Source organism: Microcaecilia unicolor, chromosome 9 (assembly GCF_901765095.1).
Source record: "Microcaecilia unicolor chromosome 9, aMicUni1.1, whole genome shotgun sequence".
Classification (NCBI taxonomy): domain Eukaryota; kingdom Metazoa; phylum Chordata; class Amphibia; order Gymnophiona; family Siphonopidae; genus Microcaecilia; species Microcaecilia unicolor.
This window is the reverse complement of record NC_044039.1, coordinates 180,380,373-180,404,903: the sequence shown is the minus strand read 5'-3', so window position 1 is coordinate 180,404,903 and position 24,531 is coordinate 180,380,373. Positions and strand designations below refer to the sequence as shown.

Here is a 24,531-nt window from a genome sequence, read left to right as displayed (position 1 = left end):
TGGAACAGTTTCTTAAGTTTCTAAATTTCCCAGTCTCTCTCTCCTTTTTGACATTAAGGATCCTCTATACTTAGCCCATGGCATTTTTTGTAGACCACTATTGTTTTAGCCCACACACTTCAGGCATCCTTATGTTGTTCCTAATTCTTCTAAGACCTTCTGTTCTGCAGCTTCGTTTCTGCTGAAAAAGGTTTGATTCTTATGCATTATTAACATCTTTTGGGTGCTTGAAGAGCTCTGTCAGCTCCTTCTTCTTGCTTCTTCTCTAAGGTATTCATATTCATATTGGACAAAACAGCGTTCCAAGAATACGGGTTGCTTTTGGTGCCCCTCCCCTTTTGTGTTCATGTATTGGCAGACTCATGGACTGACTCAAAGTCTGATGTAAGCCACATTGAACTCAAACTTATTTGGGATAATGTGGGGTACAAATGCCATAATATTAATAATAATAATAATAATATCAATAATAATAGCTTAATGATAATAATAATAGCTTAATGATAATAGCTTAATATCAATTGTATTTAAATCATGTACTGACTTTATCATAACCTTACTCTGTAAGCCACATTGAGCCTGCAAAAAGGTGGGATAATGTGGGGTACAAATGCAATAAATAAATAAATAATGAATGAATGAATGAATGAATGAACGAATGAAGCAGAGCCTATGTAAAAGATGTGAAGAAACAGTGAAATTTTACCTGATAATTACAGCTCTGGTCCAGCCTAGCTTTCATGGACTTGCTTCTAGATATGGCAACAGCATGAGTTAGTTTAAGCCAAGCTTGTATGTTGTTAAAACACTGGCAGATCACATCTGTGGTTCTACCGGCACCACTCAAAGACTTCAAGAGGACATCTTTTTTATTCATCATTTCTGTGTGAAGCTTTCCTAGCTCAGCAGAGAGAGCCTGAAAGAAAGAAACCAGACTAATGAAAATATTAACTGTAAATTAAAAAAAAAAAACAGCATGTTGGTATCTTACTTGCATGGATTACCTAAATCTGTAAAAAGTACTCATGATCATCTGACTTTCAGAAAATCTCTCAAGACAAATTTATTTGGAAAAGCTTACGCCAAAGTCCCTCCTTGAATCCATAACTCCTGAACTGTAGCTATCATAACGACTTATTGAACCCTATTGCCCTTCTCCTTCTCTTCTCCTCTGTAATTACTCCCTAACCTCTTCAACTTCAATGTACTTGATTGTTTATTGCCTGTTTGATGTATGTCATGTAAGCCACATTGAGCCTGCCCATGGGTGGGAAAATGTGGGATATAAGTGCTATAAATAAATAAATAAATAAATAAATAAATAACTGGGCATACAGCTGCCAATTGGGACACAGGAAAGGAATCTAAGGTATTCCAGATGCATTAATCAGACATCCAACAGCCTAGATTTAAAAGTAGGACTAGCAAGGAGAAGAAAGATGATCAAAAAATAAATTGCAAAATATTAGATTCAGAAGATATAAATAGGGAAACCCTTTGAATGTAAGAAAAGATATTCTCACAGTGGTTAATAAGGAAATACTTGTGTATTGTGTCCCGTATCTGGAAGCCTATGAACTATCCATTTAAACACAGGACATACAAGCTACAATAGCTAATTGGTTCTATGTGATAGAGTATTCTGTTTTGTTTAAAAATAGGATCCTAAGATGGAAAGTTATGCATAGACTATATTGATACAGAGCAGTGTTCTGATGTGACATCAATTTCTATGCCAATTTCTAAGATTATGTAAAATTAATATTTTCTTAATTTTACTTACAGTAAATAAATGCACTAATGATCAGCTATACATTACAGATGAAGCAACCAATCATGTTAAGTCCATTTTATAACTATTTATTCTCATATTTAATAAACTGCCTTTCCTGTAATTCATTTAAACCCTATATCTAAGTACACAAATCCAGTTAGGAGTAAATTGAGTTTTTGTTTACATCATATTTCAGAAGCGTATTTTATGCTGTTTGGTTGTTTGAGTATTTTATGGACCTGTCTTCTTTATAAAGACAACAGCACCTGAATGCTGTTTTTGCAGAACTGTGACTGGTCTAAAAGTATGCAGTGTTTAAATATTTAGGGCCCTTTTTTCAAGCCATGCTATCGGTTCCCACACGGCAATGTTGACAGAACCCATTCAAAGTGAATGGGCTTTGTCGGCATTACCGAACCAGGAGCAGCTAGCGTGGCTTGATAAAAGAGGCCCTTAGTGAAGAGAATTACACTGACCATTAATTAAATAGCATAGCCAGTTTAAATATTAACTCTTCTCTTTCAAGGTCTGCTATCTTGCTTTCAAATTATATCTTTTCAGTGTGAGCTGAAGAAATGGCCTTTTGGTTCTGTGTTCAATTGGGCATCCACTTTTTTGATTTATTACATTGTACCTGATGTGTTGTAGAAGTTACTTTAATCTGATTTTTATGGATTTTTATCAGCTTGATTTTTAAATTTTTGTTTTGTTTGACATGTAAGTTTGTATTGTAAACTGTATGAGAGACTCCTATCTTGCAGTTTATAAAAATAAACTGAAACCGACATCTAGAAATGATTGTCTGGGGGTGGGGGGGAAGGAGGTTTGAGAGATTTGACTACATTTGGCCCCTGATGGAGGCGCATGTGCACCGAAACACGGCTTGTGTCGGGTCTATTTATTAAAGATTCTTGATTGTTCTAGTCCTGAAGGTCCTTTTGTGCTTCTTTTTGGTTTTATCTTTGTTTGTGTACTTTTGGACCCTCTCTTTTGCTACCAACAGGAAATATGTTTGAAAATTCGTGAGATGGATGTCCGTGTGCTGGGGACATCCAGCATGAACAGCCATTTTACAAACTGAAATGTCCAACATATGAATGGCAAAAAAGCAGGGACAAGAGCAGAGGGGCGGCCTAGTGGTTAGTGCGGTGGAGTTTAAACTAAGGGACCCAGGTTCAAATTTCACTGTACCAGAATATAAACCACTTCAATTGCCTACAGGCTTGCAGGTGACTTCTATATTTAGGTACAGTAGGTGGGCTTTTTTGTTTCTGGAGGGTTCACAATTACTGTTAAATTGCTTATTTGGGGGCTCTCCACTAATTTTCAGTGGCACTTAACCAGTTATCACTGCTGAAAATGAGCCTGTTACCTGCTGATATTCAACACTTAACTGGCCAGGGTACCAACATAAATGGGACTGAATAAAACAGAGTCCTAACTTTATGCGGTCATGTGTTAGCTGGCACCACATAAACCAGATATTCAATGCCGAAGACCAGACATAGCCTGGCACTGAATATCAAGGAATAACACCAGAGGTGGTCAGCAAGACGCTCACTGCTGCTGGCTGAATATTGACCCCCTAGGTGGCATCACTGTGCAATCTGGGATTCCCTCCCCCTTAGGGACGAGGAGAGGGGTATAAGCAGCCTCCATTACTTCTTGAATCCTGGTTGCCTTGAGAAGCACAAGCCCAGTTCAGAAATCAAAAATGTTCTTCTAAATCAATAATGCATCACGGAACTACAATGACATAATTTATTTGGTTACCTCCTGGTGCGCTAACTGGGTCATAGCATCCTCACTGGAGAGCGTGCTCATGTTGAACATCTCCTCCAAGTTATTTAAGCAGTGAATAATCATACCAAATAACTCAAACAACTTTCCCTCCAAAGTTGAAGAAGCTTCCACTGTTGGCGTTTTCTAAAAGCAAAAAAAGAAAAGATTTCAGCATATTTATGTAGTGAACCATAAAATGCTCATTAAGAAGTGAAAATATGGTCTCTCTACTCTTCCTGTGTTATAAAATATGTAATGTCCTTTTGCCTGGGTACGTCTGGGTTTGGGGTCCAAGTGGGTTGGAGCCTTAATGAAGGGCAGACTTCATCACACCCTCACTCAGTCACTCACTTGGCGCGCAGTGCCTCCTCCTGGGGGAAGAAGTGTTAGTGGGTGGGATAACCCTCTTCTCCCCCAGGAAACTCTGGTTCAGGTTCAAACCCCCTGTGGGAAATAAAACTGATGGTTAAGCATAGGCTGTCTTGAAGGGACAGTCACACACAGTCCAGTCCAAAATAATCACGCCACAGTCTGCAGTTTGTAATGAATAACTGTAACGCTTTATTTCAACTCTGCAACCAGCAACTTCAGTCAGTTCAATACTAGAATAGTCCAACGCGAACAAAAAAAAAAAAGAAAGAATTTCACCAAGCCCTTTCTCTCTCTTCTGTGGTTCTGCCAAATTATTGCGCGCAACTTTAAGCGCCATAAATAGAATCTGGGAGATAATGCTACAGCTCCTGTTGGAATTATTACAAAGCAGTGTGGTAAGACATAGGGAGTATGAGGGCCAGGGTATTGGATTAGGTATGGAAATTTGTCTACCCAGGACAGAACAGACTCAAAGAAGATAAGAAAAACTAAAATAAGGAGTGATATCCTACTGTCTTGTCAAGACACCTACAAATGGTGAATATTTTCTGACTAGAAGCTAGATATATCCAAAGCAGTGTAGATCAGAGAAAGCTGAGCAGGCTGGATGAGCCATCTGCTGTCATCATCTCATCATTAGGAGTATGAAGGCAAAAAAAAAAAAATCATTTTTAGTTTCCTGTGTCATTTGTAGTTTTTTTTTTTTCATTTTGTTTTTATATATTTTTGTTTCAACACGATTTTGTTAATTAAGAGTTGGCAGTAATTGCTACTCCAAACAACCAAAAAACTAGCTTGTGACAAACCACTCCAATTCCCCATGATCACAACCTACACTCTAGATGTCCACCCCACCCTCCCAAACCAATATTAGGCAATGTACCACCTCCCAAACCCCACCGAAGAGGCAGCTGATCCCCCTGGTAATTACCAGAGACGTCAGTGGTATAGTGTTGGGGCAGAACAATCCCCCTTTTGCTCCAAGCCCCACTGCACTGAAACAAAGGTAACAGTAGTCTCTGGACAGAATACCAGGAGCTGGAGTCTTGAAAGTAGGAAATACTAAAGCAAAGGTAGCTGTAACCTGCAGTAGAATACCAGGAGCTGGAGTCTTGGATGAAGGTAGTTTAGAAATACAGCTTAAAGCCATACATTTAGGAATCTTTAGAGCAGGTGAAGGCACCTCAAACCCAGAGCTTCCGTGTTACCCAGTTCCAGGAGAGAGATTTTATGCCAGTCCTGGGTTTCTGTTAACCTCATCCTGATGCATTTTGGGACCTGCAGCACTGATTTCAATGGATAGAACCAGGGACTACAAATACCACACTGCTTTAGGATGTAAATTTAGAACTAGGACTGGTCAAAAAGTCTCCCTTCTAGAACTGGACAACTTGGTGAACTTTATACAAGGTTTCAGGATTGTAAGTCCAATAATTCAACAAGGAAAAAATTCTATCAAGGGTTCCAGAATATTTTCCCCAGAACTTGCAGGGCTAGGAGCATGGCACAAGAAAAGTGTTTGAAGAAAGTCTCTAGAGCAGTTCCAGGAGGGATTTCCAACAGCCTCATTCTGGTGCATCATGGAAATTGCAGCACTGATTTCAACAGATAGAAGCAGGGACTATGAATCCTACAATGCTTTGGAATATAAGTTTAAAACCTGGTCAAAAAGTCTCATTCCAGGAGCTGGGTAACCTGGCAGCTCTGCTTAAGCTGTTGTCGGCACTCACATTTAGCTTAGACTTCTATCAGCTTTTTATTTAGGTGACTGAGGCAACCAATTGCATGGCTGGACAAGAAAAGTGGAAACAGGAAGGAACAACCCCTGAGGTGGGGTAGAAAAACAAGGAGTAGCCTAATGCTTAGCACCGTGGGCTGAAAATATGGGGAACTGGGTTCTATTCCCTCTATGGTTCCTTTTGATCCTGGGCAAGTCACTTAACCCTCCACTGCCCGAGGTACAAAAACTGACTGTGAGCCCACTAGGGACAGAGAAAGTACCTGTATATAATAAATGTAAACTACTTTGGTTGTATCACAGAAAGGTGTATATCAAGTTCATGATACATACATCCCATGTTTAACTTCTACCTAGCTCAACCACCTCATGGTCCTGTCCTTCAGCACAGATTACAGATCAGTGTATCCCCTAAAACTGGATTATGTGTGAACTCTGTTACTGGCAATTAGGTATCATGCACAATTGGCTGGGACCCTATCGGCCTTATTTTCGAAAGTGATGGGCGCCCATATTTCGACCCAAATCGGGAGATGGGTGCCCATCTCGCAAAGGCGCCCAAATCGGTATAATAGAAAGCTGATTTTGGGCGTCTTCAACTGCAATCTGTCGCGGAAATGGGCAAAGTTGACGGGGGCGTGTCAGAGGCGTGGTGAAGGCGGGACTGGGGCGTGTTTATCAGCCGAGGAGAGATGAGCGACCTTGGCTGATAATCGAAAAAAGAAAGGTGTTGTTAGCGCAAATTTGGGTCACTTTTTTTGGACCCTTTTTTTCATGAACAAGTCCCAAAAAAGTGCCCTAAATGACCAGTTGACCACTGGAGGGAATCGGGGATGACCACCCCTGACTCCCCCAGTGGTCACTAACCCCCTCCCACAAAAAAAAAAACAACTTTAACAACTTTTTTTTCCAGCCTGTATGCCAGCCTCAAATGCCATACCCAGCTCCATCACAGCAGTATGCAGGTCCCTGGAGCAGTTGTTAGTGGGTGCAGTGGACGTCAGCCAGGTGGACCCAGGCCCATCCCCCCCCTACCTGTTACACTTGTGGTGGTAAATAGGAGCCCTGCAAACCGCCCCCAAAACCCACTGTACCCACATCTAGGTGCCCCCCTTCAGTCATAAGGGCTATGGTAATGGTGTAGAGTTGTGGTTAATTGTTACAAGTGCCCCCTAGGGTGCCCGGTTGGTGTCCTGACATGTGAGGGCGACCAGGCAACTACGAATCCTGGCCCCTCCCACAACCAAATGCCTTGGATTTCTTTGTTTTTGAGCTGGGCGCCTTCAGTTTCCATTATCGCTGAAAAACGAAACCGCCGAGCTCAAATCTGCACAAATCCGATGCATTTGCCCGGCACAAACCGTATTATCAGAAAAAAAAGATGGGCGCCCATTTTTTTTCGAAAATACGGTCTGTCCCGCCCCTTCACGTACCCGTTCTCGGACATAGACTCCCATGGAGATGAGCGTTCGATTATGCCCCTCCACGTTGACTAAATCTTCCCCCCAGCCCCTGAAACTGCATCCCTAACACCAGCTAGACCAAGCAGCAAAAGCTGGACCTCTGAAATGAACCTTAATCTCCCGCACTGTAGCACAAAGCAATACATCTTGGCTATCAGACTAGTTCAAATGTTATTTAATGAACAGACAGTCGCTGTAAGACTTATAAATTACAGTTCATATACCTGAGTCTGAGTGATATGTTCTTCCTTACTCAAGTCTCCAAGCTGAATGCAATAAGATTTCACCTCCTCGGCTGTTGGATATTTAAAACTGAAGACAGGAATTCTTGGCAGGGTACAAATATTTGATGCTGCTGCTGCCGCTTCTGGAGATGTGACCTAATATTTGGAAGAAAGCATGACAAAAGACTTTAAAACCGTTTAAATGGAATGTTGTTTATTACTGCAAATAAACTCAGAAACTAATTATAAAAGACACCATGATCCTACTGTTGGTAATTACAGATTTCTGACTTTACAGAAGATACTTTTTTAAGTGCATAAAATTTGTAGCATTAAAGAGCCTACAGTGTTTTGTAAATGTCTTCACACGGTTCAAAATGCATTATAATAGGAGTTTGTTTCACTGATGTACATAACACACTATACTTTTAATGTGAAAGAGCAATTATAGAACTATTCAAACAGTAATTAAGAATAAGAAACCAAAAAGTCTTGATAGCATGCATCTTCACACCCTTTATCTTAGCTTATGCAAATTAGCTCCATTTCAAAGATTGCCTTCGCCAAGACCCATATTAAGTGAAATTAAGTTAAGTTAAATGGGGTCCAACTACAGCCAATCAAAGTAGATGAACTAATTTGAATTCTCTGCAGAATCAAGCTGTATCTGTTGTATGAAGTGAATCTGATGCAATGTTCTAAACATGCTGAGCACGGAGCTGCTGAAAGAACTCTTGGATAAAGAAATTGAAAGCTACAGATTCAGAGGAAGACTATAAGAAAAATTTACTGCGTTTGAATATTTGTTGGGGCACTGTCAGGTGCATCATTGTAAAGTGGAAACTGACTGGTATCATCAAAACATTGCCTTAATCAGGACATCCCTCTAAAATCAGTAGCCATGGGTTATGGAAAAGTACAAAGACCAGGGGACACTCAATGAAATTGCATGGAAATACTTTTAAAACAAATAGGAGGAAATATCTTTTCGCTCAAAGAATAGTTAAGCTCTGGAACTCGTTGCTGGAGGATATGGTAACAGCGGTTAGCGTATCTGGGTTTTAAAAAGGTTTGGATTAGTTCCTGGAGGAAAAGTTCATAGTCTGTTATTGAGATGGACATGGGGAAAGCCACTGCTTGCCCCAAGACTGGAAGCGTGGAATGTTGCTACTCTTTGGGTTTCTGCCAGGTACTTGTGACCTGGATTGGCCACTGTTGGAAGCAGGATACTGGGCTAGATGGACCATTGGTCTGAACCAATATGGCTATTCTTATGTTCTTATGTTATGTAAACTGCTGAGAAAGATTACTTAAAAAGAACTATAATAGTCTCTGGTTGGCAATGGGGAAAATGTTCACTGCTCAACAATAGGTCGCTATGGAGCTTTGCAAATCTAAGTGATTTGAAAATACACCTCTATATGCATATGGGAAAATGTTTTGTGGTCTGATAAGACTGTACTAGAACTAAAACATGGTGGTGGCAGCATTATGTTAAGGGAATGCTTCACAAAATAACAGAGAGGGAAAGATAGATGGTGCAAAGTGCAGACATATCCTAAAGATAAACTGTTCTAAGACTGCCCTAGACCTGTAACACAGGAGATGATTTGCCTTTCAGCAGGATGATAATCCTTACCTCAAAGCCAAAAGCAGAAAGAAGAAAGTGTATGACCTTAAATACTCTGGTCAAAGCCCAGACCTCAATCTAACAGTCCACAAATGAACCCCCAGTCAACCTGAGAGAGTGAACTATTCTGCCAAGAAAAATGCGTAAAAACTGCAAAGCTTATAAGTGCTTATCCTACAGGATTCAGAGCTATTATTGCTGTAAAAGGGGCTTCTACAAATATTTAGTCAAGAGGTCTGAAAACTAATGTAATCAAGACTTTTTCTGTTTCTTAATTATATTTTGGATATTTCTACAATTCTTCATGCAGGAAGTGGGGTATTACCTGTATCAGAAGTTCTCTGTAGAAAGCAATATAAATCAGCCACATGTGGGTGATGTCATTCCTGATGGCACCTGGTCAGATTTACCCTCCCAGAGCCCAGGAAATTCTAGAAAATTATTTTGGGAATGTGAATGCTCCCCTCTGGTGTGACTGTTTCTCTTCCCCCTCAGAGCATTACATAACTTAGTCCAACTTCCACTACGAGTGGAGGTGAGAATGACTGTATGGCTGATTTGTCCTGTTGTCTACAGAGGACCTCCTTCTTGGGCGAGCAGAATATAATCAGCCACCCATGGGTGACACCAAAGCTGAGGATAAAAAGGTGACTGACCACACAGCACCAGCGTCTGGGTTGCAAGGATCACTTATGTATGTCCAGAATACCAATTACTCAAAAATATTTTCCAATGACTCATTTTTCACATAGATGTTAATAACTGGAGTCATTTGTGAAGACAATCTGGCATCTGGTGGAGCATAGCGAGATTGTGAGCGCTGACAGGGAAGATACAGTTAGATCTTTGAGGAGAAAAGTAACAAAACAAAGGCTTACTGTCTGAACAAAAAATGAGGGGTTCGATGGAACAGTTATTTCTTTTTTGCTGGGGGGGGGGGGGAGACTATATGGGTCATTCTTCAAATTCTTAGAGATGACATATCTACATGGTCTTGTGGCTCATCAGGCATTGAAACTGCTGTTCCAGTGTTCCACGATATTCTATGATGATACCTCTACAATTCTTTGGTCCTTGGGTAAGAAAAGAATTTGTGAAGGACAAAACCAGTTGAAAGACTGTGATGGCTCTTCAAGCTTTGATGATCCATCTCGCTACATCTATATATCTGTCTCTCTATATGCATATTACTAGGACTGTATTTGCCATCTCCAAAATTATCTCACTGATTGTATTTATGCTTATATTTGGTCATTTTACCATTGTCATACTGTTAACAAAATTGCAAGTTTTATGTTAAGCTGTACACTGCCTTGGGTGAATCTCATCATAAAGGCAGCTAATAAAACCCAATATGTAATATAATACAATGTAGAGGAAATCCATTCCTGGGTTGCCAGGCTGATGAAGTAGACTAAGGGGAAGAAGTAACAGTCATACAGGAAGGAGCACTCACATATAGTAACATAGTAAATGACGGCAGATGAAGACCTGAACGGTCCATCCAGTCTGCCCAACAAGATAAACTCATTTTACATGGTATGTGATACTTTATATGTATACCCGAGTTTGATTTGTCCTTGCCATTCTCAGTGCACAGACCATAGAAGTCTGCCCAGTACTGTTCTTGTACTAAACGTTCTGAAGCTAACATTGAAGCCCCTTAAAATTTACACTCCAACCTATCCATATCTATTCAGTTACGATCAGGACGTACACTGTAGAGGTCTGCCCAGCACCGGTTTTGCTTCCCAATTACCGGCGTTGCTACCCAATCTCCGCTAAGATTCTGTAGATCCATTCCTTCTAAACAGGATTCCTTTGTGTTTATCCCACCCATGTTTGAATTCAATTACCGTTTTCATCTCCACCACCTCCCGTGGGAGGGCATTCCACGTATCTACCACCCTTTCAGTGAAAACATACTTCCTGACATTACTTCTGACTCTGCCCCCTTTCAACCTCAATTCATGTCCTCTAGTTCTACCATCTTCCAATCTCCGGAAAAGGTTTGTTTGCAGATTAATACCTTTCAAATATTTGAACGTCTCTATCATGTCACCCCTGTTTCTCCTTTCCTCCAAGGTATACATATTCAGGTCAGCAAGTCTCTCCTTGTACAGTTTGCAACGCAAATCTCATTCCATTTTTGTAGCTTTTCTTTGCACTGCTTCCAGTCTTTTTACATCTTTAACAAGATATGGCCTTCAAAACTGAACACAATACTCCAAGTGGGGCCTCAACAACGACTAGTAGAGGGGCATCAACACCTCCTTTCTTCTGCTGGTTATACCCCTCTCTATGCAGCCTAGCATCATTCTGGCCACAGCCGTCACCTTTTCTGGGTTCTTGGAAAGCAAATCCAACCAGGATCTATCAGGGATGACATCACCCATGTGTGGCTGATTATATCCTGCTTGTCTAAGGTGAAAGTGTACAGCATATCGTGTAGATCAGTGAGACAAACACTTACTTTAATGCATATTGATTTACATTTTTTGAACAGCATAAATGTAATACATCTACAAGGGTGTGCAGACTTCTACAAGACTTCTAAAGCAATAAATCTATTAATTAAACAGAATATTTAGATGAATTTGTCATCAGACTGAACCACAAGGTAAAATATCATTTTCTGCAACATAGCATTTTTGGAGTATGAGCATGAATGCTGTGATATCATTCTAGCAGATAAACATTTTGCACTTGAAGGCATGCAGAACCTAACCTCAAGTCCAGCATGCTGATCCGGAGGTGTCTTCATCTTACTGGACAGTTCTGTTTGTAAATACTGCCACTTGTAGTCTTTTGACGTTGAAGACAGTGCAGAGACATCTTTGTCTGGGACAGGCACCTCAGATCTGTGTTGAATGTATCAAAAACATTATATTGCAACAACAACAAAAAAAAAGAATAGGAAAGACAACTCAATGTTTTTAATTAAAGACAATTTTATTTGCACACAATTTTAATAGAAAAAGCAGAGCAATCTAACAATGAAAACAGAGAACATTATTTAACACATTTATACCCCACATTTTCCCACCAATAGTAGGCTCAATGTGGCTTACAAGACCGTAGGGCAAACTACAGTTCAGTTAAATAACATTACAATGTAATATAGTTCAGTAAAATAATAATGTAATAAAAAAATAGTAAACGTATAGGTATCATAAAGAACAACAGTGATAATAAGAGTGAATAATAAAGGTAAGGGTCCATGGAATTTGCTGTAACAGAAGAGGTAAATTAACAATATAGGCATACCATCACTCTCCACCCCGTTTTTCTCTCATTGTTTTTTTTTTTGTGTATATGTGGAAATTTGGACTTCTCTTCCCCCATTTTAACTGTAAAACTCCCATTTTAACTGTAAACCTCTACACAGAGACAACAGAAGAACATTTTTTTGAAGATAGATCAGATACCAATCAGTTTTAAGGAGCAAAGCAAAACATGTTTTCATAAACAACTTTTCTTCGTCATGAATGATCATCGTGCAACAATCAGTTAATAGCACCCCAATTTAAATTAAACGTTTATTGTCACCAATGCAATCTAGTTACAGATTGAGTCAGAAAATTTAATTTTTCAACTTTAGCACAGCTGGGTTTAAAAAAAAAGAAGGTTTGAACAAATTCCTAGAATAAAAGTATCTTGTTCTTAAACTACTATTAAAGTAGGCCTGTGGAAAATTACTGCTTCTCCCTGGGGGTAAGTAGCATGATCTTTCTAAGTACTTGTGACCTGGATTGCCAACTGCTGGAAACAGGATACTGAGCTAGATGGACCTTTAATGTGGCAAATTCTTTCATCCACAAACCATTATTAAGGTGGACTTGGGTGAAACCACTGCTTATTCCTGGGATAAGCAATTTAAAATCTGTTTTACTCTTTTGGGATCCTCTCAGGTACTTGTGACCTGAACTGGTCACTGTTGGATATTGGGCTTCATGGTCCTTCAATCTGTCACACTATGGCAATGATTATGTACTTAATTCTTATATGAATCCCTAACGGAGTGGAGGAGTGGCCTAGTGGTTAGGGTGGTGGACTTTGGTCCTGAGGAACTGAGTTCAATTCCCACTTCAGGGACAGGCAGCTCCTTGTCACTCTGGGCAAGTCACTTAACCCTCCATTGCCCCATGTAAGCCACATTGAGCCTGCCATGAGTGGGAAAGCACAGGGTACAAATGTAATAAAAAAAAAAACATATATGAAGAAACCTGAAATTGATGGGCATGCTCAGCCTTAACAACTATGGTACAAAAATTGTAATATATGCTGTAAATGCATGTGAACATTCCTCCACAAATGCTCCCTATTTCTGTTTTGCACTTAATTTTCAATGAGTGAAAGCTGCTCTCTCATTGCTTAAATCACTTGGAGGACTCTGTCAATATTAGCTAGCCAACTGCAGGCATCCTGGGTACACACAATTTAAAAAATTAAGATTTTCACTTAAAAACAAGGATCAATAAATGGTTTCATTTTCTCTCTTAAAACATAAGCAATTGGTCTCAATTTCATCACATTTTGCTCCTTTTTTAAACTATCATGCTACTTTGACTAAAGGGAATCTCCACTGATAATGGGTCCCTATGCAGAACGGGGTCACGTCACAAGATGGTGGCACGTTAGTTTGTGGCTTGTGAGTTCCTGAACTTTGCTTCCCAAAAACCTTTACCTCTTGAAGAATGCCACATATAAAGCGAAAAGGTTCAGTCAGGGGTGATACCTCGACGCCCAGACCCTCCGTTGGGCAACAAACAATGGAAAGATACGCCACAACGGCATCTACTTTGGTCTCCAGGGGCAATCCTGCAGCCTCTTCGGAAGGAGAACGACAGGGCCTGGGACTTGATGTTACTCTATTCCCCCCCCCCCCCCCCGGATCTCGAACCGCCACCCCAACCCAAAGGGCGCTATCTTCAACGGGGATCCTTGGGACCGGAAGTGGTTATACAAGATCCCCAGGGTCGAGGAGGGGAGATGGCGAAACCTGATGGAGGGAAGAAAGGGGAACCCTTTCTTCCTGAGCCTAGAGCTCTAGTTACCAGACCGGGGGCGGTGATGCTGGAGACTATCTGGTTAGCTCTCCAGCGTTTGGGTATATCAGTGGCAAATTCAACAAAGGAGATCTCGTCTCTTGTGAGTAAAGTGGATTTACTTTCTAATACTATGGAAAACACAAAACAAGAATTCTTTTCGCAGTTGACTGATTTGAAACAAGAAGTTAAAACTATTCAGGAATTTAATTTAATAACAGTTAAAGATAGGACCTTTATTCATCGGGAAATAGAACAGATGGAAAATTTTCACCGTAGATTAACATTGCGTTTTTTGAATTTCCCAAAATCATTGGGGGTCAGTCCATTGGATGCATTTAAGAAATACCTGCAAGATATTCTACATTATTCCCCAGAAATGTTTCCACCTATAAGCAAAATTTACTATAAACAGTCAAAAAAAGTTACTGACTTACAACCAGGTTCAGAGACTTCTGAACAAAATAAGAGTATAATGAATTTGTCTGATTTCCTTGAAACTTCAATGACTGAAGACTCTGAAAGATGTACCTTACTAGTAACTTTTGTATTTGAGCAGGATTTAGAATTGATACGACTGTATTTCAGAAATGCAAAAACTCTTTTCCTAGGTAAAAAGATATTGATGTTCCCAGATGTAACTAAATCTACTCAAGAGAGAAGGAAAGCTTTTTTATCTCTTAGAGTTGAAACTGTATCCCTGGGAGCACAATTCTATCTTAATTACCCCTGTAAATGTGTGGTTAAGTTCCTAGGGATAAAATATGTGTTTTTTCAACCTGAACATCTTAGTGAATTTATAAAAGTTAAGAAATTGTCTGCTGGTAAGACCCAAAATCGAGAGAATATGTGAATGGTTAGGTGTGTGTTAAGCTATATAATGCTATAATAGTCTTGCTTTAAGATTTCTCCTGTTATAATGCCTTCATGTGGCCCCTAATTTTTTGTGGTCTAAAGAGGAAAGGGAAAAACATTTTCTTTATTATTTGTATAAGTTGAAACTATCATGTATGGATCCGCATTGCCTGTTCAAGTTAGTATATGGCTTGTAAATTAAAATTGCAAATTTAATAAAATAAAAAAAAGATAATGGGTCCCTATGCTAGATCAGAAAGTAGAGGAAGGAAAGAGAGATGAAGGAGAATAAAATTCAATTTTCAAATGACTTGTTTTGTGACAAAATCTTACCCTATCTTTCAAAGGGCAAGCTTGCACCTACTGTTTCCTAAGCTGCATTATTTTTATTCTTTTTCTTTAAATTTCATTTGTACCCTGTGCTTTCCCACTCATGGCAGGCTCAATGCGGCAATGGAAGGTTAAGTGACTTGCCCAGAATCACAAGGAGCTGCCTGTGCCTGAAGTGGGAATTGAACTCAGTTCCTCAGGACCAAAGTCCACCACCCTAACCACAACCACTACTACTACTACTACTACTACTACTTAGCATTTCTATAGCGCTGCTAGGTCACTCTTCCACTCCATAGGTGTGTTAGTAAACAGGGCCCTTATTTTGAAATTTGCATGGATATTTGCACCTGCATTTTCTGCTAGCACTTTCCAAGGAAAACAATGCACAGATTTGAAAATGCAAATCCTGTATGTTATTTTCACATACCTGGGAACATCCATTCTAAATGCAGCTGTGAGTACATGTGTTTGTGCAATAAAGCACCTAACTTTAGTAGCCTGGGGGAAGAGCATCAGAATAGCCAATTTACACATGAAAATTACCTTATACACATGTATATGGATTTGAGAAATAACAAAAAAATATTTTATAATCTCATACACACAGAATTCTATTAGCAGCATTGATCTAGAAAAACCTAAAATTTTAGTAGATTGTAAGATCAGTTCTACACAGTAGAAGCATGGGACCTGATTTATCGGAACCACTGCCACAGAGCCCCTGAAGCTGTTCCCCATGGAGATGCAGGGTTCTGTAGGAGGTGAGAGAGGAAGGAAGCTATGGGGGCTGAATTCTCAGAAGGTTTTCCCCCTGAATTCATGCCTTTAATACACTGGGTGTTTTGATTGAAGAAGGGCTTGGTAACAGGCAGTCAGAATGCAGAGGACTCAGGGGCCTCCTCTTGGCAGGTCAGATACTGACAAGAAGCCTAGGATAGCAATGGAGGAGGATCTGGTAAACAGAGGAACATATTCAATATGCCATCCAAGTCTAAATTTTGCTCATTATGTCCAGCCCCAGCCCCATCCATCTTAGAGTCATTTTCATACAGGAGAAACATCTGCATTTCCATTTTGAAAAGATGGATGTTTTTGAACAGATGTCTAAAAAGAAGAGTTATTTTCCAAACTGACATGTCCAACTTGTAAACACCAAAAACACAGGCATAAGAACATCTGTCTATCATCATTGTGAAAGAAATGGCCACATAGACATATCTGCAGATCAGTAGCCAGTGGATTATGGAGGGGTCGTCTTAATCCTTCAGGTGGTCAGATAGTCAATCTGAGCACTTTTTTGGTACTTGGACATGACTGAAACAGATCTAAATACAAATGTCCTTCTTTTTTGACTTCTATGTACCTTCTTGTTTCATTATACTGAAAGACGTCCTAATTTTGGGCCAGCCCTAATCCCATCCAAAACACACCTCCAAAATGATCCCTTGCTATTTGGACAAACTCAGTGGAAAAATGTCTGAATTGTGCCTTTTTGAAAATTGCGATTTAGACATTGTCAGCAGATGGACTTTTTTTTTTGTCATTTAGAGATGTTTATTTGTATCAGACTTTGACCAATTTATGATAAGTTGTTTTTGTGTCTCTTAAAGAACAAAAAAATTTACGTCTTGTTTTGTATTGTCAATAGGAGACTTCTTTTGATGAACTTTTCTGGGAATATGTAAGATATGAAAAATTTCTAGGTAGGAACTCTTTTTTTTTTTTACATATTATGTATACTTTACATGTCTTAAGTTCCTTAGATGTCTTAAGTCTCTTTGTATATATGTTTTTACATATATTATTATTATTTCTTAAAAAATTATTTTTTAAAATTTATTTATATGCTTTTAAAAATTTATTTATATGGTATAGTCTTTTATTTTTTAGACCCCCTGATGCAGGCCAGTAGGGCCGAAACATGAGGCGTGTCGGGTCTCTTTTATTATTCTTCAAGTCTACTGAAATAAAGAAAGCTTTTTGGACACCATCTGTGAGAGGTTTCCTTTGTGTTCCTCTATTGTTTTTTTGACTGAAGACCTTTCCCCTCCATTGGGCCCTCTCTGAGATAGTCCTCAAGGAGTGGAAAATGCAAGGCTTGGTTCTGCAGGGTTCTAAGTTTATCCATTGCCCCAGGTGAATGTTGATCACCTTTTTCCCCTCCCTAAGGTGGACACACTATTCAAGGCAGTGACCAAGAAAATAACTGTCCCTATGGAGGGGGGTGCTTACATTAAGAACCCACATGATCTTAAGATGGAACTTCTCTTGAAGCAGCTCTTCAGTTCTGCCACTTGAAGGTTCAGGGTGTCATATGTGGGGTGTTATGTACCACATTCAGATGTAAACCCCAAGGATCTACCCTGCACCAAACCCTAAAAGTATGCCACAACTGCTACCTGCACTTTCAGATGGCTAGGACCCAAAATTTATCCAGGCCATCCTGCAACAAATCCCAAGACTGATGACCGTAAAGGCACCACCTCTATTCTATCCTCTTCCCTTTCAATCTATCTCCTGGTTTTGACATTGTTAATTACCACCTACTTCTTGATACTCTGTCCTCACTTGGATTTCGGGGCTCTCTTCTGTTTCAATTTTCTTCTTATTTCTCCCTCTGCAAACTGCACTGGATGATTTGTGCAATGAGGTATGGTATCTAGGGTAGAAAATCTCATTTTCTACCTTAGATACCATAATATCAGCCAGGGGATTTCTCTGGGTAAATGTACAAAGCCCTCAGTATGTAGCAAAATATCTGTGCATGCTCAGAATCACAAACCCAAAAGACACTTCACAGGACTGGGAAGATAATTTTTCAAATCATCATCAAACATATAAATGGCAAGTGACCGACTCACTTGCAAATGCGCAGTAGAGACTTCCCTCTCTGTCCCACCCCCGCGTCAAGACGTGATGACGGAACAGAGAGGGAAACTGCGCTGAGGAGGGAACCGCCGAGGTCGCTACCGCTCCCCCCCCCCCCGGGCCGAGCCCTCTCTTCTCCATTGAACTTACAGCGCTGAAACCGAAGCAGGCACATCAGCTCCCGTTGGCCTTCCTTCCCTGCCTGTGTCCCACCCTCGCCGACGTTACATCACACAAGGGTGGGACACAAGCAGGGAAGGAAGGCCGATGGGAGCTGATCTGCCTGCTGCAGTTTCGGCGCTGTAAGTTCAATGGAGAAGAGAGGGTCCGGCCCGGGTAGAGGGGGGGCAGGGGTGGCGGCGACCCCCGGGGGGGTAGCAGCGACCTCGGGGAGAAGGGGGGCGGCGGTGACCTCGGGGGGAGGGGTGGCGACCTTGGGGGGGGGGAACAAGAGAAATGCTGGACATGGGAGGTCTCAGAAGGAGGGGGGCCTTGGAGCTGGGAGGGATGAACGGAGGGGAGTCTTGGAGCTGGCTGGGAGGAGGGGGGTCTTGGAACTGGGAGGGAAGCAGGGAGGATGCTGGACATGGGAGGTCAGAAGGAGGGGGGCCTTGCAGCTGAGAGAGATGGACAGAGGGGGGCCTTCCAGTTGGCTGGGAGGGAGGGAGGGAGGGAGGGGGGCCCTTGGAACTGGGAGGGATGGCAGGGGGCCTTAGAGCTGGGAGGGGAGGGGGAGGGGAGCCTTGGATCTGGGACGGAGGGACGGAGGGGGGTCTTGGAGCTGGGAGGGAGGGGCAGAGGGCCTTGGAGCTGGCAGGGAAGGAGGGAGGGCGGGGGGCCTAGCAGCTGGGAGGGGAGGGAATGGGGCCTTGGAGCTGGGAGGTAGGGAGGGAGTTACACATCAAAATAAAACAAACCAATACTTGCCCGTTTTAACGGGATTAACGGCTAGTTTTAACAATAAATGATGCTACTTATTAAGTTAGAAATCAATAAACTCTTTAAGATGTTATGAACCAGCCTTTAAAAAATATCATTGCTTTATCAGTGAAAACAACATGTTCCACGAATGTTTGACAATTTCATACCTTGAATGTAAGTCCTGGGTTGTGCTGTCATCATGCAGTTGTTGATTCTCCATTTTCTCACCATAAAATGCGATGTGCTTTGTGAGATCTTGCTGCTCATGAAGTTCCATTTGCAGATCCTGTGAGAAAAGCAACATAATGGGTACTAAAGTAAAGCCTGGAGAAGGCTTGCTGCTCTTCAAGTTATGAACCTTCCCAGAAAAGAAGCACTTCAGGTTAGCCAAATCGAAAGTCAGTCAGGTTGAGTTACTGCTGCTCGAGTGTACAGCACAAAAACATAGTGTTCCATACCTTTCATAGCATAAAATAGCTTTTATAGGAAAAAAACATTTTCATTGCAATTTTAAGGGGTTAGTCCATGCCAGGGACTCTGTGCTCTCTCAGATGTTGCTATCAGATATGTTTCATGAGTAAAGCTATTTTTTGATAGACTTAAGAGGTGGTGGTAGTGGTAAAGTGACCAAATAGGAAGCTATCTTCCTCCCTTGCTGTGCTGGCTCCTGCTCCACCTCTCCCTTGTAGGTGATCTTATCTGATCATCTTAAAGTGGTCAAAGAAGTGGAAAAGGCAACAGAAAAATCCAGAAGGATGCTTAGGTGCACAAGGAGATGATTGGCCAGCAGAACAAAAAAGACTACACCTGCAAAAAGATATAAGCAGGTTGGAGTCAGTCCAGAGAAGGGCTACTAAAATGGTCAGTGGTCTTCATCATAAAGCATATAGGAACAAACTTAAAGATCTCAATAAATATACTTTGAAAGAAAGGTGGAAGAAGGGAGATAAGATAGAAACATTTAAATAACTATGGCATAAATGAACAGAAGGCAAGTCTCTTTCAATTGAAAGGAAGCTCTGGAATGAGGGGGCATAGGATGAAGGTGAAAGGGGACAGACACGAATAATCTAGGAAAGTTTTCTTTATGGAGAGAGTGGTGGATGCATGGAATGGCCTCCCGGTGGATGCAGTGGAGAGGAAAACTGTATTTGATTTCAAGAAACCTGGGATAAGCACATGAATCCAGCGACTCAAGTAAACCCAGGCTTGTTTTGAACTTAGTGAACTATATATAACTTCCCTCTCTCTGTTTCCTATTGTGTCTGTACATATCTATTTCATTTGTAATACATTACTCTATACTCCGTTCACTGGGTAAATCTCTCTTATCTGCACCCTTCTCCTCCACAGCTAACTCCAGACTCCGTTCCTTTTATCTTGCTGCACCATATGCCTGGAATAGACTTCCTGAGCTGGTACTTCAAGCTCCATCTCTGGCAGTCTTCAAATCTAAGCTAAAAGCCCACCTTTTTGATGCTGCTTTTAACTCCTAACCCTTATTCACTTGTTCATAACCCTTATTTTATCATCCTCATTTTAATATTCCCTTATCTCTTGTTTGTCCTGTTTATCTGTCCTAATTAGATTGTAAGCTCTGTCGAGCAGGGACTGTCTCTTCATGTTCAAGTGTACAGTGCTGCGTACATCTAGTAGCGCTTTAGAAATGATAAGTAGTAGTAGTAGTATTCGTTTATTGACCGGAGGCGGCTTTCACCCCACGGCGCTATGAAAGCCACATTGAGCCTGCAAATAGGTGGGAAAATGTGGGGTACAAATGTAATAAATAAATAAACAGGATCTCTAAGGAAGAGGAAGGGTCAGTAGATGTTATGGATCGTCAGACTGGACAGGCCATATGATCTTTATCTACCATTATTTTCTCTGTTTCCATATTTTCACTGGAAACTATAAGCACTCAAACACACTGATCTCTCTGGAGTATGCCTAGATTAACCCAGGCTGAACCACAAGCTGTTCCACTCCAGGGTGGTCAGAAACATATCAGAAGAGACATGGAGGCAAATTCTCTAAAGCTGCACCTATATATAGGCACCTGTAGAGAGTGCAGAGTAGTCTAGTGGTTAGTTCATCAGACTTTGATCCTGGGGAACTGGGTTTTGATTCCCACTTCAGCTCTTTGTGACTCTGGGCAAGTCACTTAACCCTCCATTGCCTGTAGGTTTTCACAATGGCTGCCAGACAGGTATAAGTGCCAACACTTACACGTATATATTGCAAAATACCTTACACGTGTTACATTGTTGCACACATTTGAAGGTTTCAGAGTTTCTTCCTTTGATTTTCCACATTTGTAATTGTTCAATGGATATCCTCACTGCAGATGCAGGCAGATATGTGTGCAATTTTGCACAGGTCAGGATTAATGCATATGCAAACTAGGCACATGCCTAGGGCCCAAATGTTTAGGAGGGGCCCTTTCAATGGTTGCCAAGGCAGAGTTTTGCCCTGGTAAGAAAGCTGCTGGTAGAAAAAAAGGTTGGGTGGTAGGAAACCAGAGCCACCGCTGCCTACAGAGAATACTGTATTCTTCTCAGTCCCTTACATGGTGTTCCAGGCAGCAGGAGAAGTTGGTGAGCAGTGTCACTCTCTGCCAGTTTTCTAGACAGCCCCATTTCTGGGAATTTTAAAATGTATTTCTATTACGTTGGGGGTGGGGGGACCCAACATACTTGTTTGACCAGGGCTTACCAAACAGTTAATCCTGCCATGAATCCTGCATGCATTTTAGAAGAAAATCTAATCTGGGCAGATGCTTTTCTAAGCTCCTAGCAGAATTATACACCTACTGACCCAGACGTATCAGTTCCACTTTCTATGCTCTATCTAAAATGGGCCTTCAGATGCAGAAATGCAATTTACCTTTTGTTGATGTAAACTGTTTTGCTTGCTCACTGTTTGTCTACTCGTGGCGGATAGCGCTGGTGCATCAGCGTTGGTTATATGGGGGTGTTTCCCAATCTCAGATGGCATTTCAACACCATTAACTACCTGTAAAGGAAAACAAGATCTTTTTATTTGACAGATGTTTAAATAATGAATTTTAATAATAGTGATTTACTGTGACAAGACGGGGAGAGGAGCCATATTTCAGGGGCAAATAGTGGAGAAGCTGTTGTACTAACACTGCTAAAGAAAATGTTCAAACTGTCCTTTAGATTGTACGCTCTTCTGAGCAGGGACCGTCCTTAGTTATTAATTTGTACAGCGCTGCGTAACCCTAGTAGCGCTCTAGAAATGTTAAGTAGTAGTAGTAGTACTAAAGAAAATGTCACCACAATAACAAAGTCTACTGAAATAAGACTCTCCACTAACTTTTCTACTAACTGTGAGCAGTCTTTTTTGGTTCCTTTTTGCTTAACATGTGGGAAGACTTAGATGCAGCACAAAAAAAGGGAAGTCAAAAACTCCAAAAGAAGAAACCAAAGACAAACAAAGGGTGGAGTAAAAACACAACAAGGGGTGGGCAAATAAAATCAGCCTTTATTAAAAGGAACATGTTTCGGCTGAAAAGCCTGCAGCAGGACAGTCATATGACGTGCTACATTGGTTGTTCAATAACACCTGTGCTATTGAAGGCATTTTCCCACAGCTGGTTTCAGTTTTTTGTCTTTACACAATTAATGCTTCACTATAACAACATCAGCCAGAGTTTACATGGACTCCAAATGCAGGTTTTGCAGCTGAAACACAGTGACCACGTCGGGTCCTTTTAATAAAGGCGGAGTTGTTTTTCTCAACCTGTGGTGAAATGGTGAATTTTCCAGCATGAGAATTATAAGAATATTTTATGAAGTGTATTTCTCTAGTTTGGCCAGCAGGTGTTACATGTTTATGTTTAAAGCTGTCACAGAAAAAAATGACTGTTCCTTTTTTACTTTAATACCGAGAGGAAATAACCTGCAGTGATGTGGCCAGCTACTTTTAAAAAATATTGTTCTGAGCTCCGATTGGTTCAGGAGCTCAAATTCAACCAGGATATATTGGCTTTTTCCCAAGTCTCAGCCAGGGAGAGGAGAGAGAAAGATTTCTTCACTGACACCCTGTGAGCACTTATATTCCGTAACCTGCGAGCAGCTATGTTTCCTGTACTCCTCAGGTACTACCTAGGTAGTGACTAGATGTTTAGACTGATCCATATTCAGTTACTTGTTATTGTGTGCTGTTTTTGTTCCATCTGATTTTATGGTTCACTGTTCAATATTTTTATGACAATAAACCCTTTTTTGTGTGTTGACTTTGCTTGTCTGGACTAAGAATCCTGGTGGTTTGTGTGTTGGGGTCTGTGAGTGCTTTCTAGGAACTCTGGGACCACTGGGAGTGTGGCCCCAGTAACCTAGAAATCACCGGGGATAACTCATGGGTGGGAGACTTGCCCAGAGGCAAGTGGAACCTAGTGTTTGGGGGTGGAGGGTTGCTAGTGTAGAGCATAAGAGGCAGGTGCAGGTGGACCTGAGCAGTGCTGGAGACAGACCCTCTAACTGGCCGCAGGTTTAGCCCCAGGTTGGTGGCTAGGCGTTTCACAACAGACCTTGTTCTTCTTTTTGGTGGCAGCATAGTGGGATTGTAAGGCCCAGTGCATGGGGTGAGGGTCACCATCCACAAAGTGGTTCAGAGTTTTTATCTGTAACCTCCAGACACAGAGCACAGTGAATGAGTGCAGAAATAATAGGGTCCCTTCCTCATTCAGTTTTTTTTGTGGTAGTGTTAGGTGATTAGCAGCCTGATGATGGCAACTGGTAGCAGCCCTCAGACACCGAATATGCCTGACCTAACACAAGAACGACAGGATGACCTCAGCGGGGAGGAGCTGAAGGACCAGCCTGTGCAGAGTTCTCCTGAGAGGAGACCAGACTTCTTGTGGGCAGAGACCCATGAGGGTTGGCAGGGCTGGATACCACACCAGCTGAGATCCAGCAGATTTATATGGTAGAGCAACAGTGGCTAGACCAACAGCAGCTGTGGCGAGAAGCGGAAGTTCCAGCTGCAGAACTTAAAGATGGAGAAGGAAATGGCTTGAATCCAAAGCCAGGGCCCTAAGAGAAATATCCCTGCAATCTCAGAGACTGTCGGCAAACCCTCCAGTTTTCCCTCCAAACCTAAAGACTTTAGGTATGAACGTCCTTGTTACCAGTGTGGGCATACAGGACATTTCATGGTAGATTGCCCAGATAATCCCAAGCCTGCACTAAAGAGCCTGTAAATTCCTGAACCTAAGCTGGCAGCTTTGTGGGTGGCTCCAGTTCCAAAAAGGAGACCCATGCAGTTGCTGCAGCACAAAAAGTTATTAGTCATTCATCAAACAAGGAAGCAGATGGGTTTCCACAAAACTACAGCATCCCAGTAACTGTGAATCAGACCCAGGTAGCTGGGCTTGTGGACACTAGCTCTAGCATGACTTTATTACAACTAGAGCTAGTGCCGGAGGATGCTATTCTCCCAGGACACAAAGCGGAGGTAATGTTAGTCAATGGATCCAGAGAGACTGTACCCATTGCTCGA

General features: G+C 41.4%; 1 protein-coding gene across 1 annotated transcript in view; it reads right to left on the bottom strand.

Moving 5' to 3' along the window:
* Positions 1-24,531, bottom strand: part of LOC115477722 (nesprin-2-like) — a 359,728-nt gene that overhangs the window by 204,661 nt on the left and 130,536 nt on the right. The window contains exons 32-37 of the mRNA XM_030214775.1: positions 21,892-22,020; positions 19,176-19,294; positions 11,712-11,844; positions 7,354-7,509; positions 3,548-3,700; positions 707-916 (exon numbers count right to left, since the gene is read on the bottom strand). Coding sequence (XP_030070635.1) covers positions 707-916; positions 3,548-3,700; positions 7,354-7,509; positions 11,712-11,844; positions 19,176-19,294; positions 21,892-22,020 — 900 coding nt within the window. The remainder of the gene's footprint in view (positions 1-706; positions 917-3,547; positions 3,701-7,353; positions 7,510-11,711; positions 11,845-19,175; positions 19,295-21,891; positions 22,021-24,531) is intronic.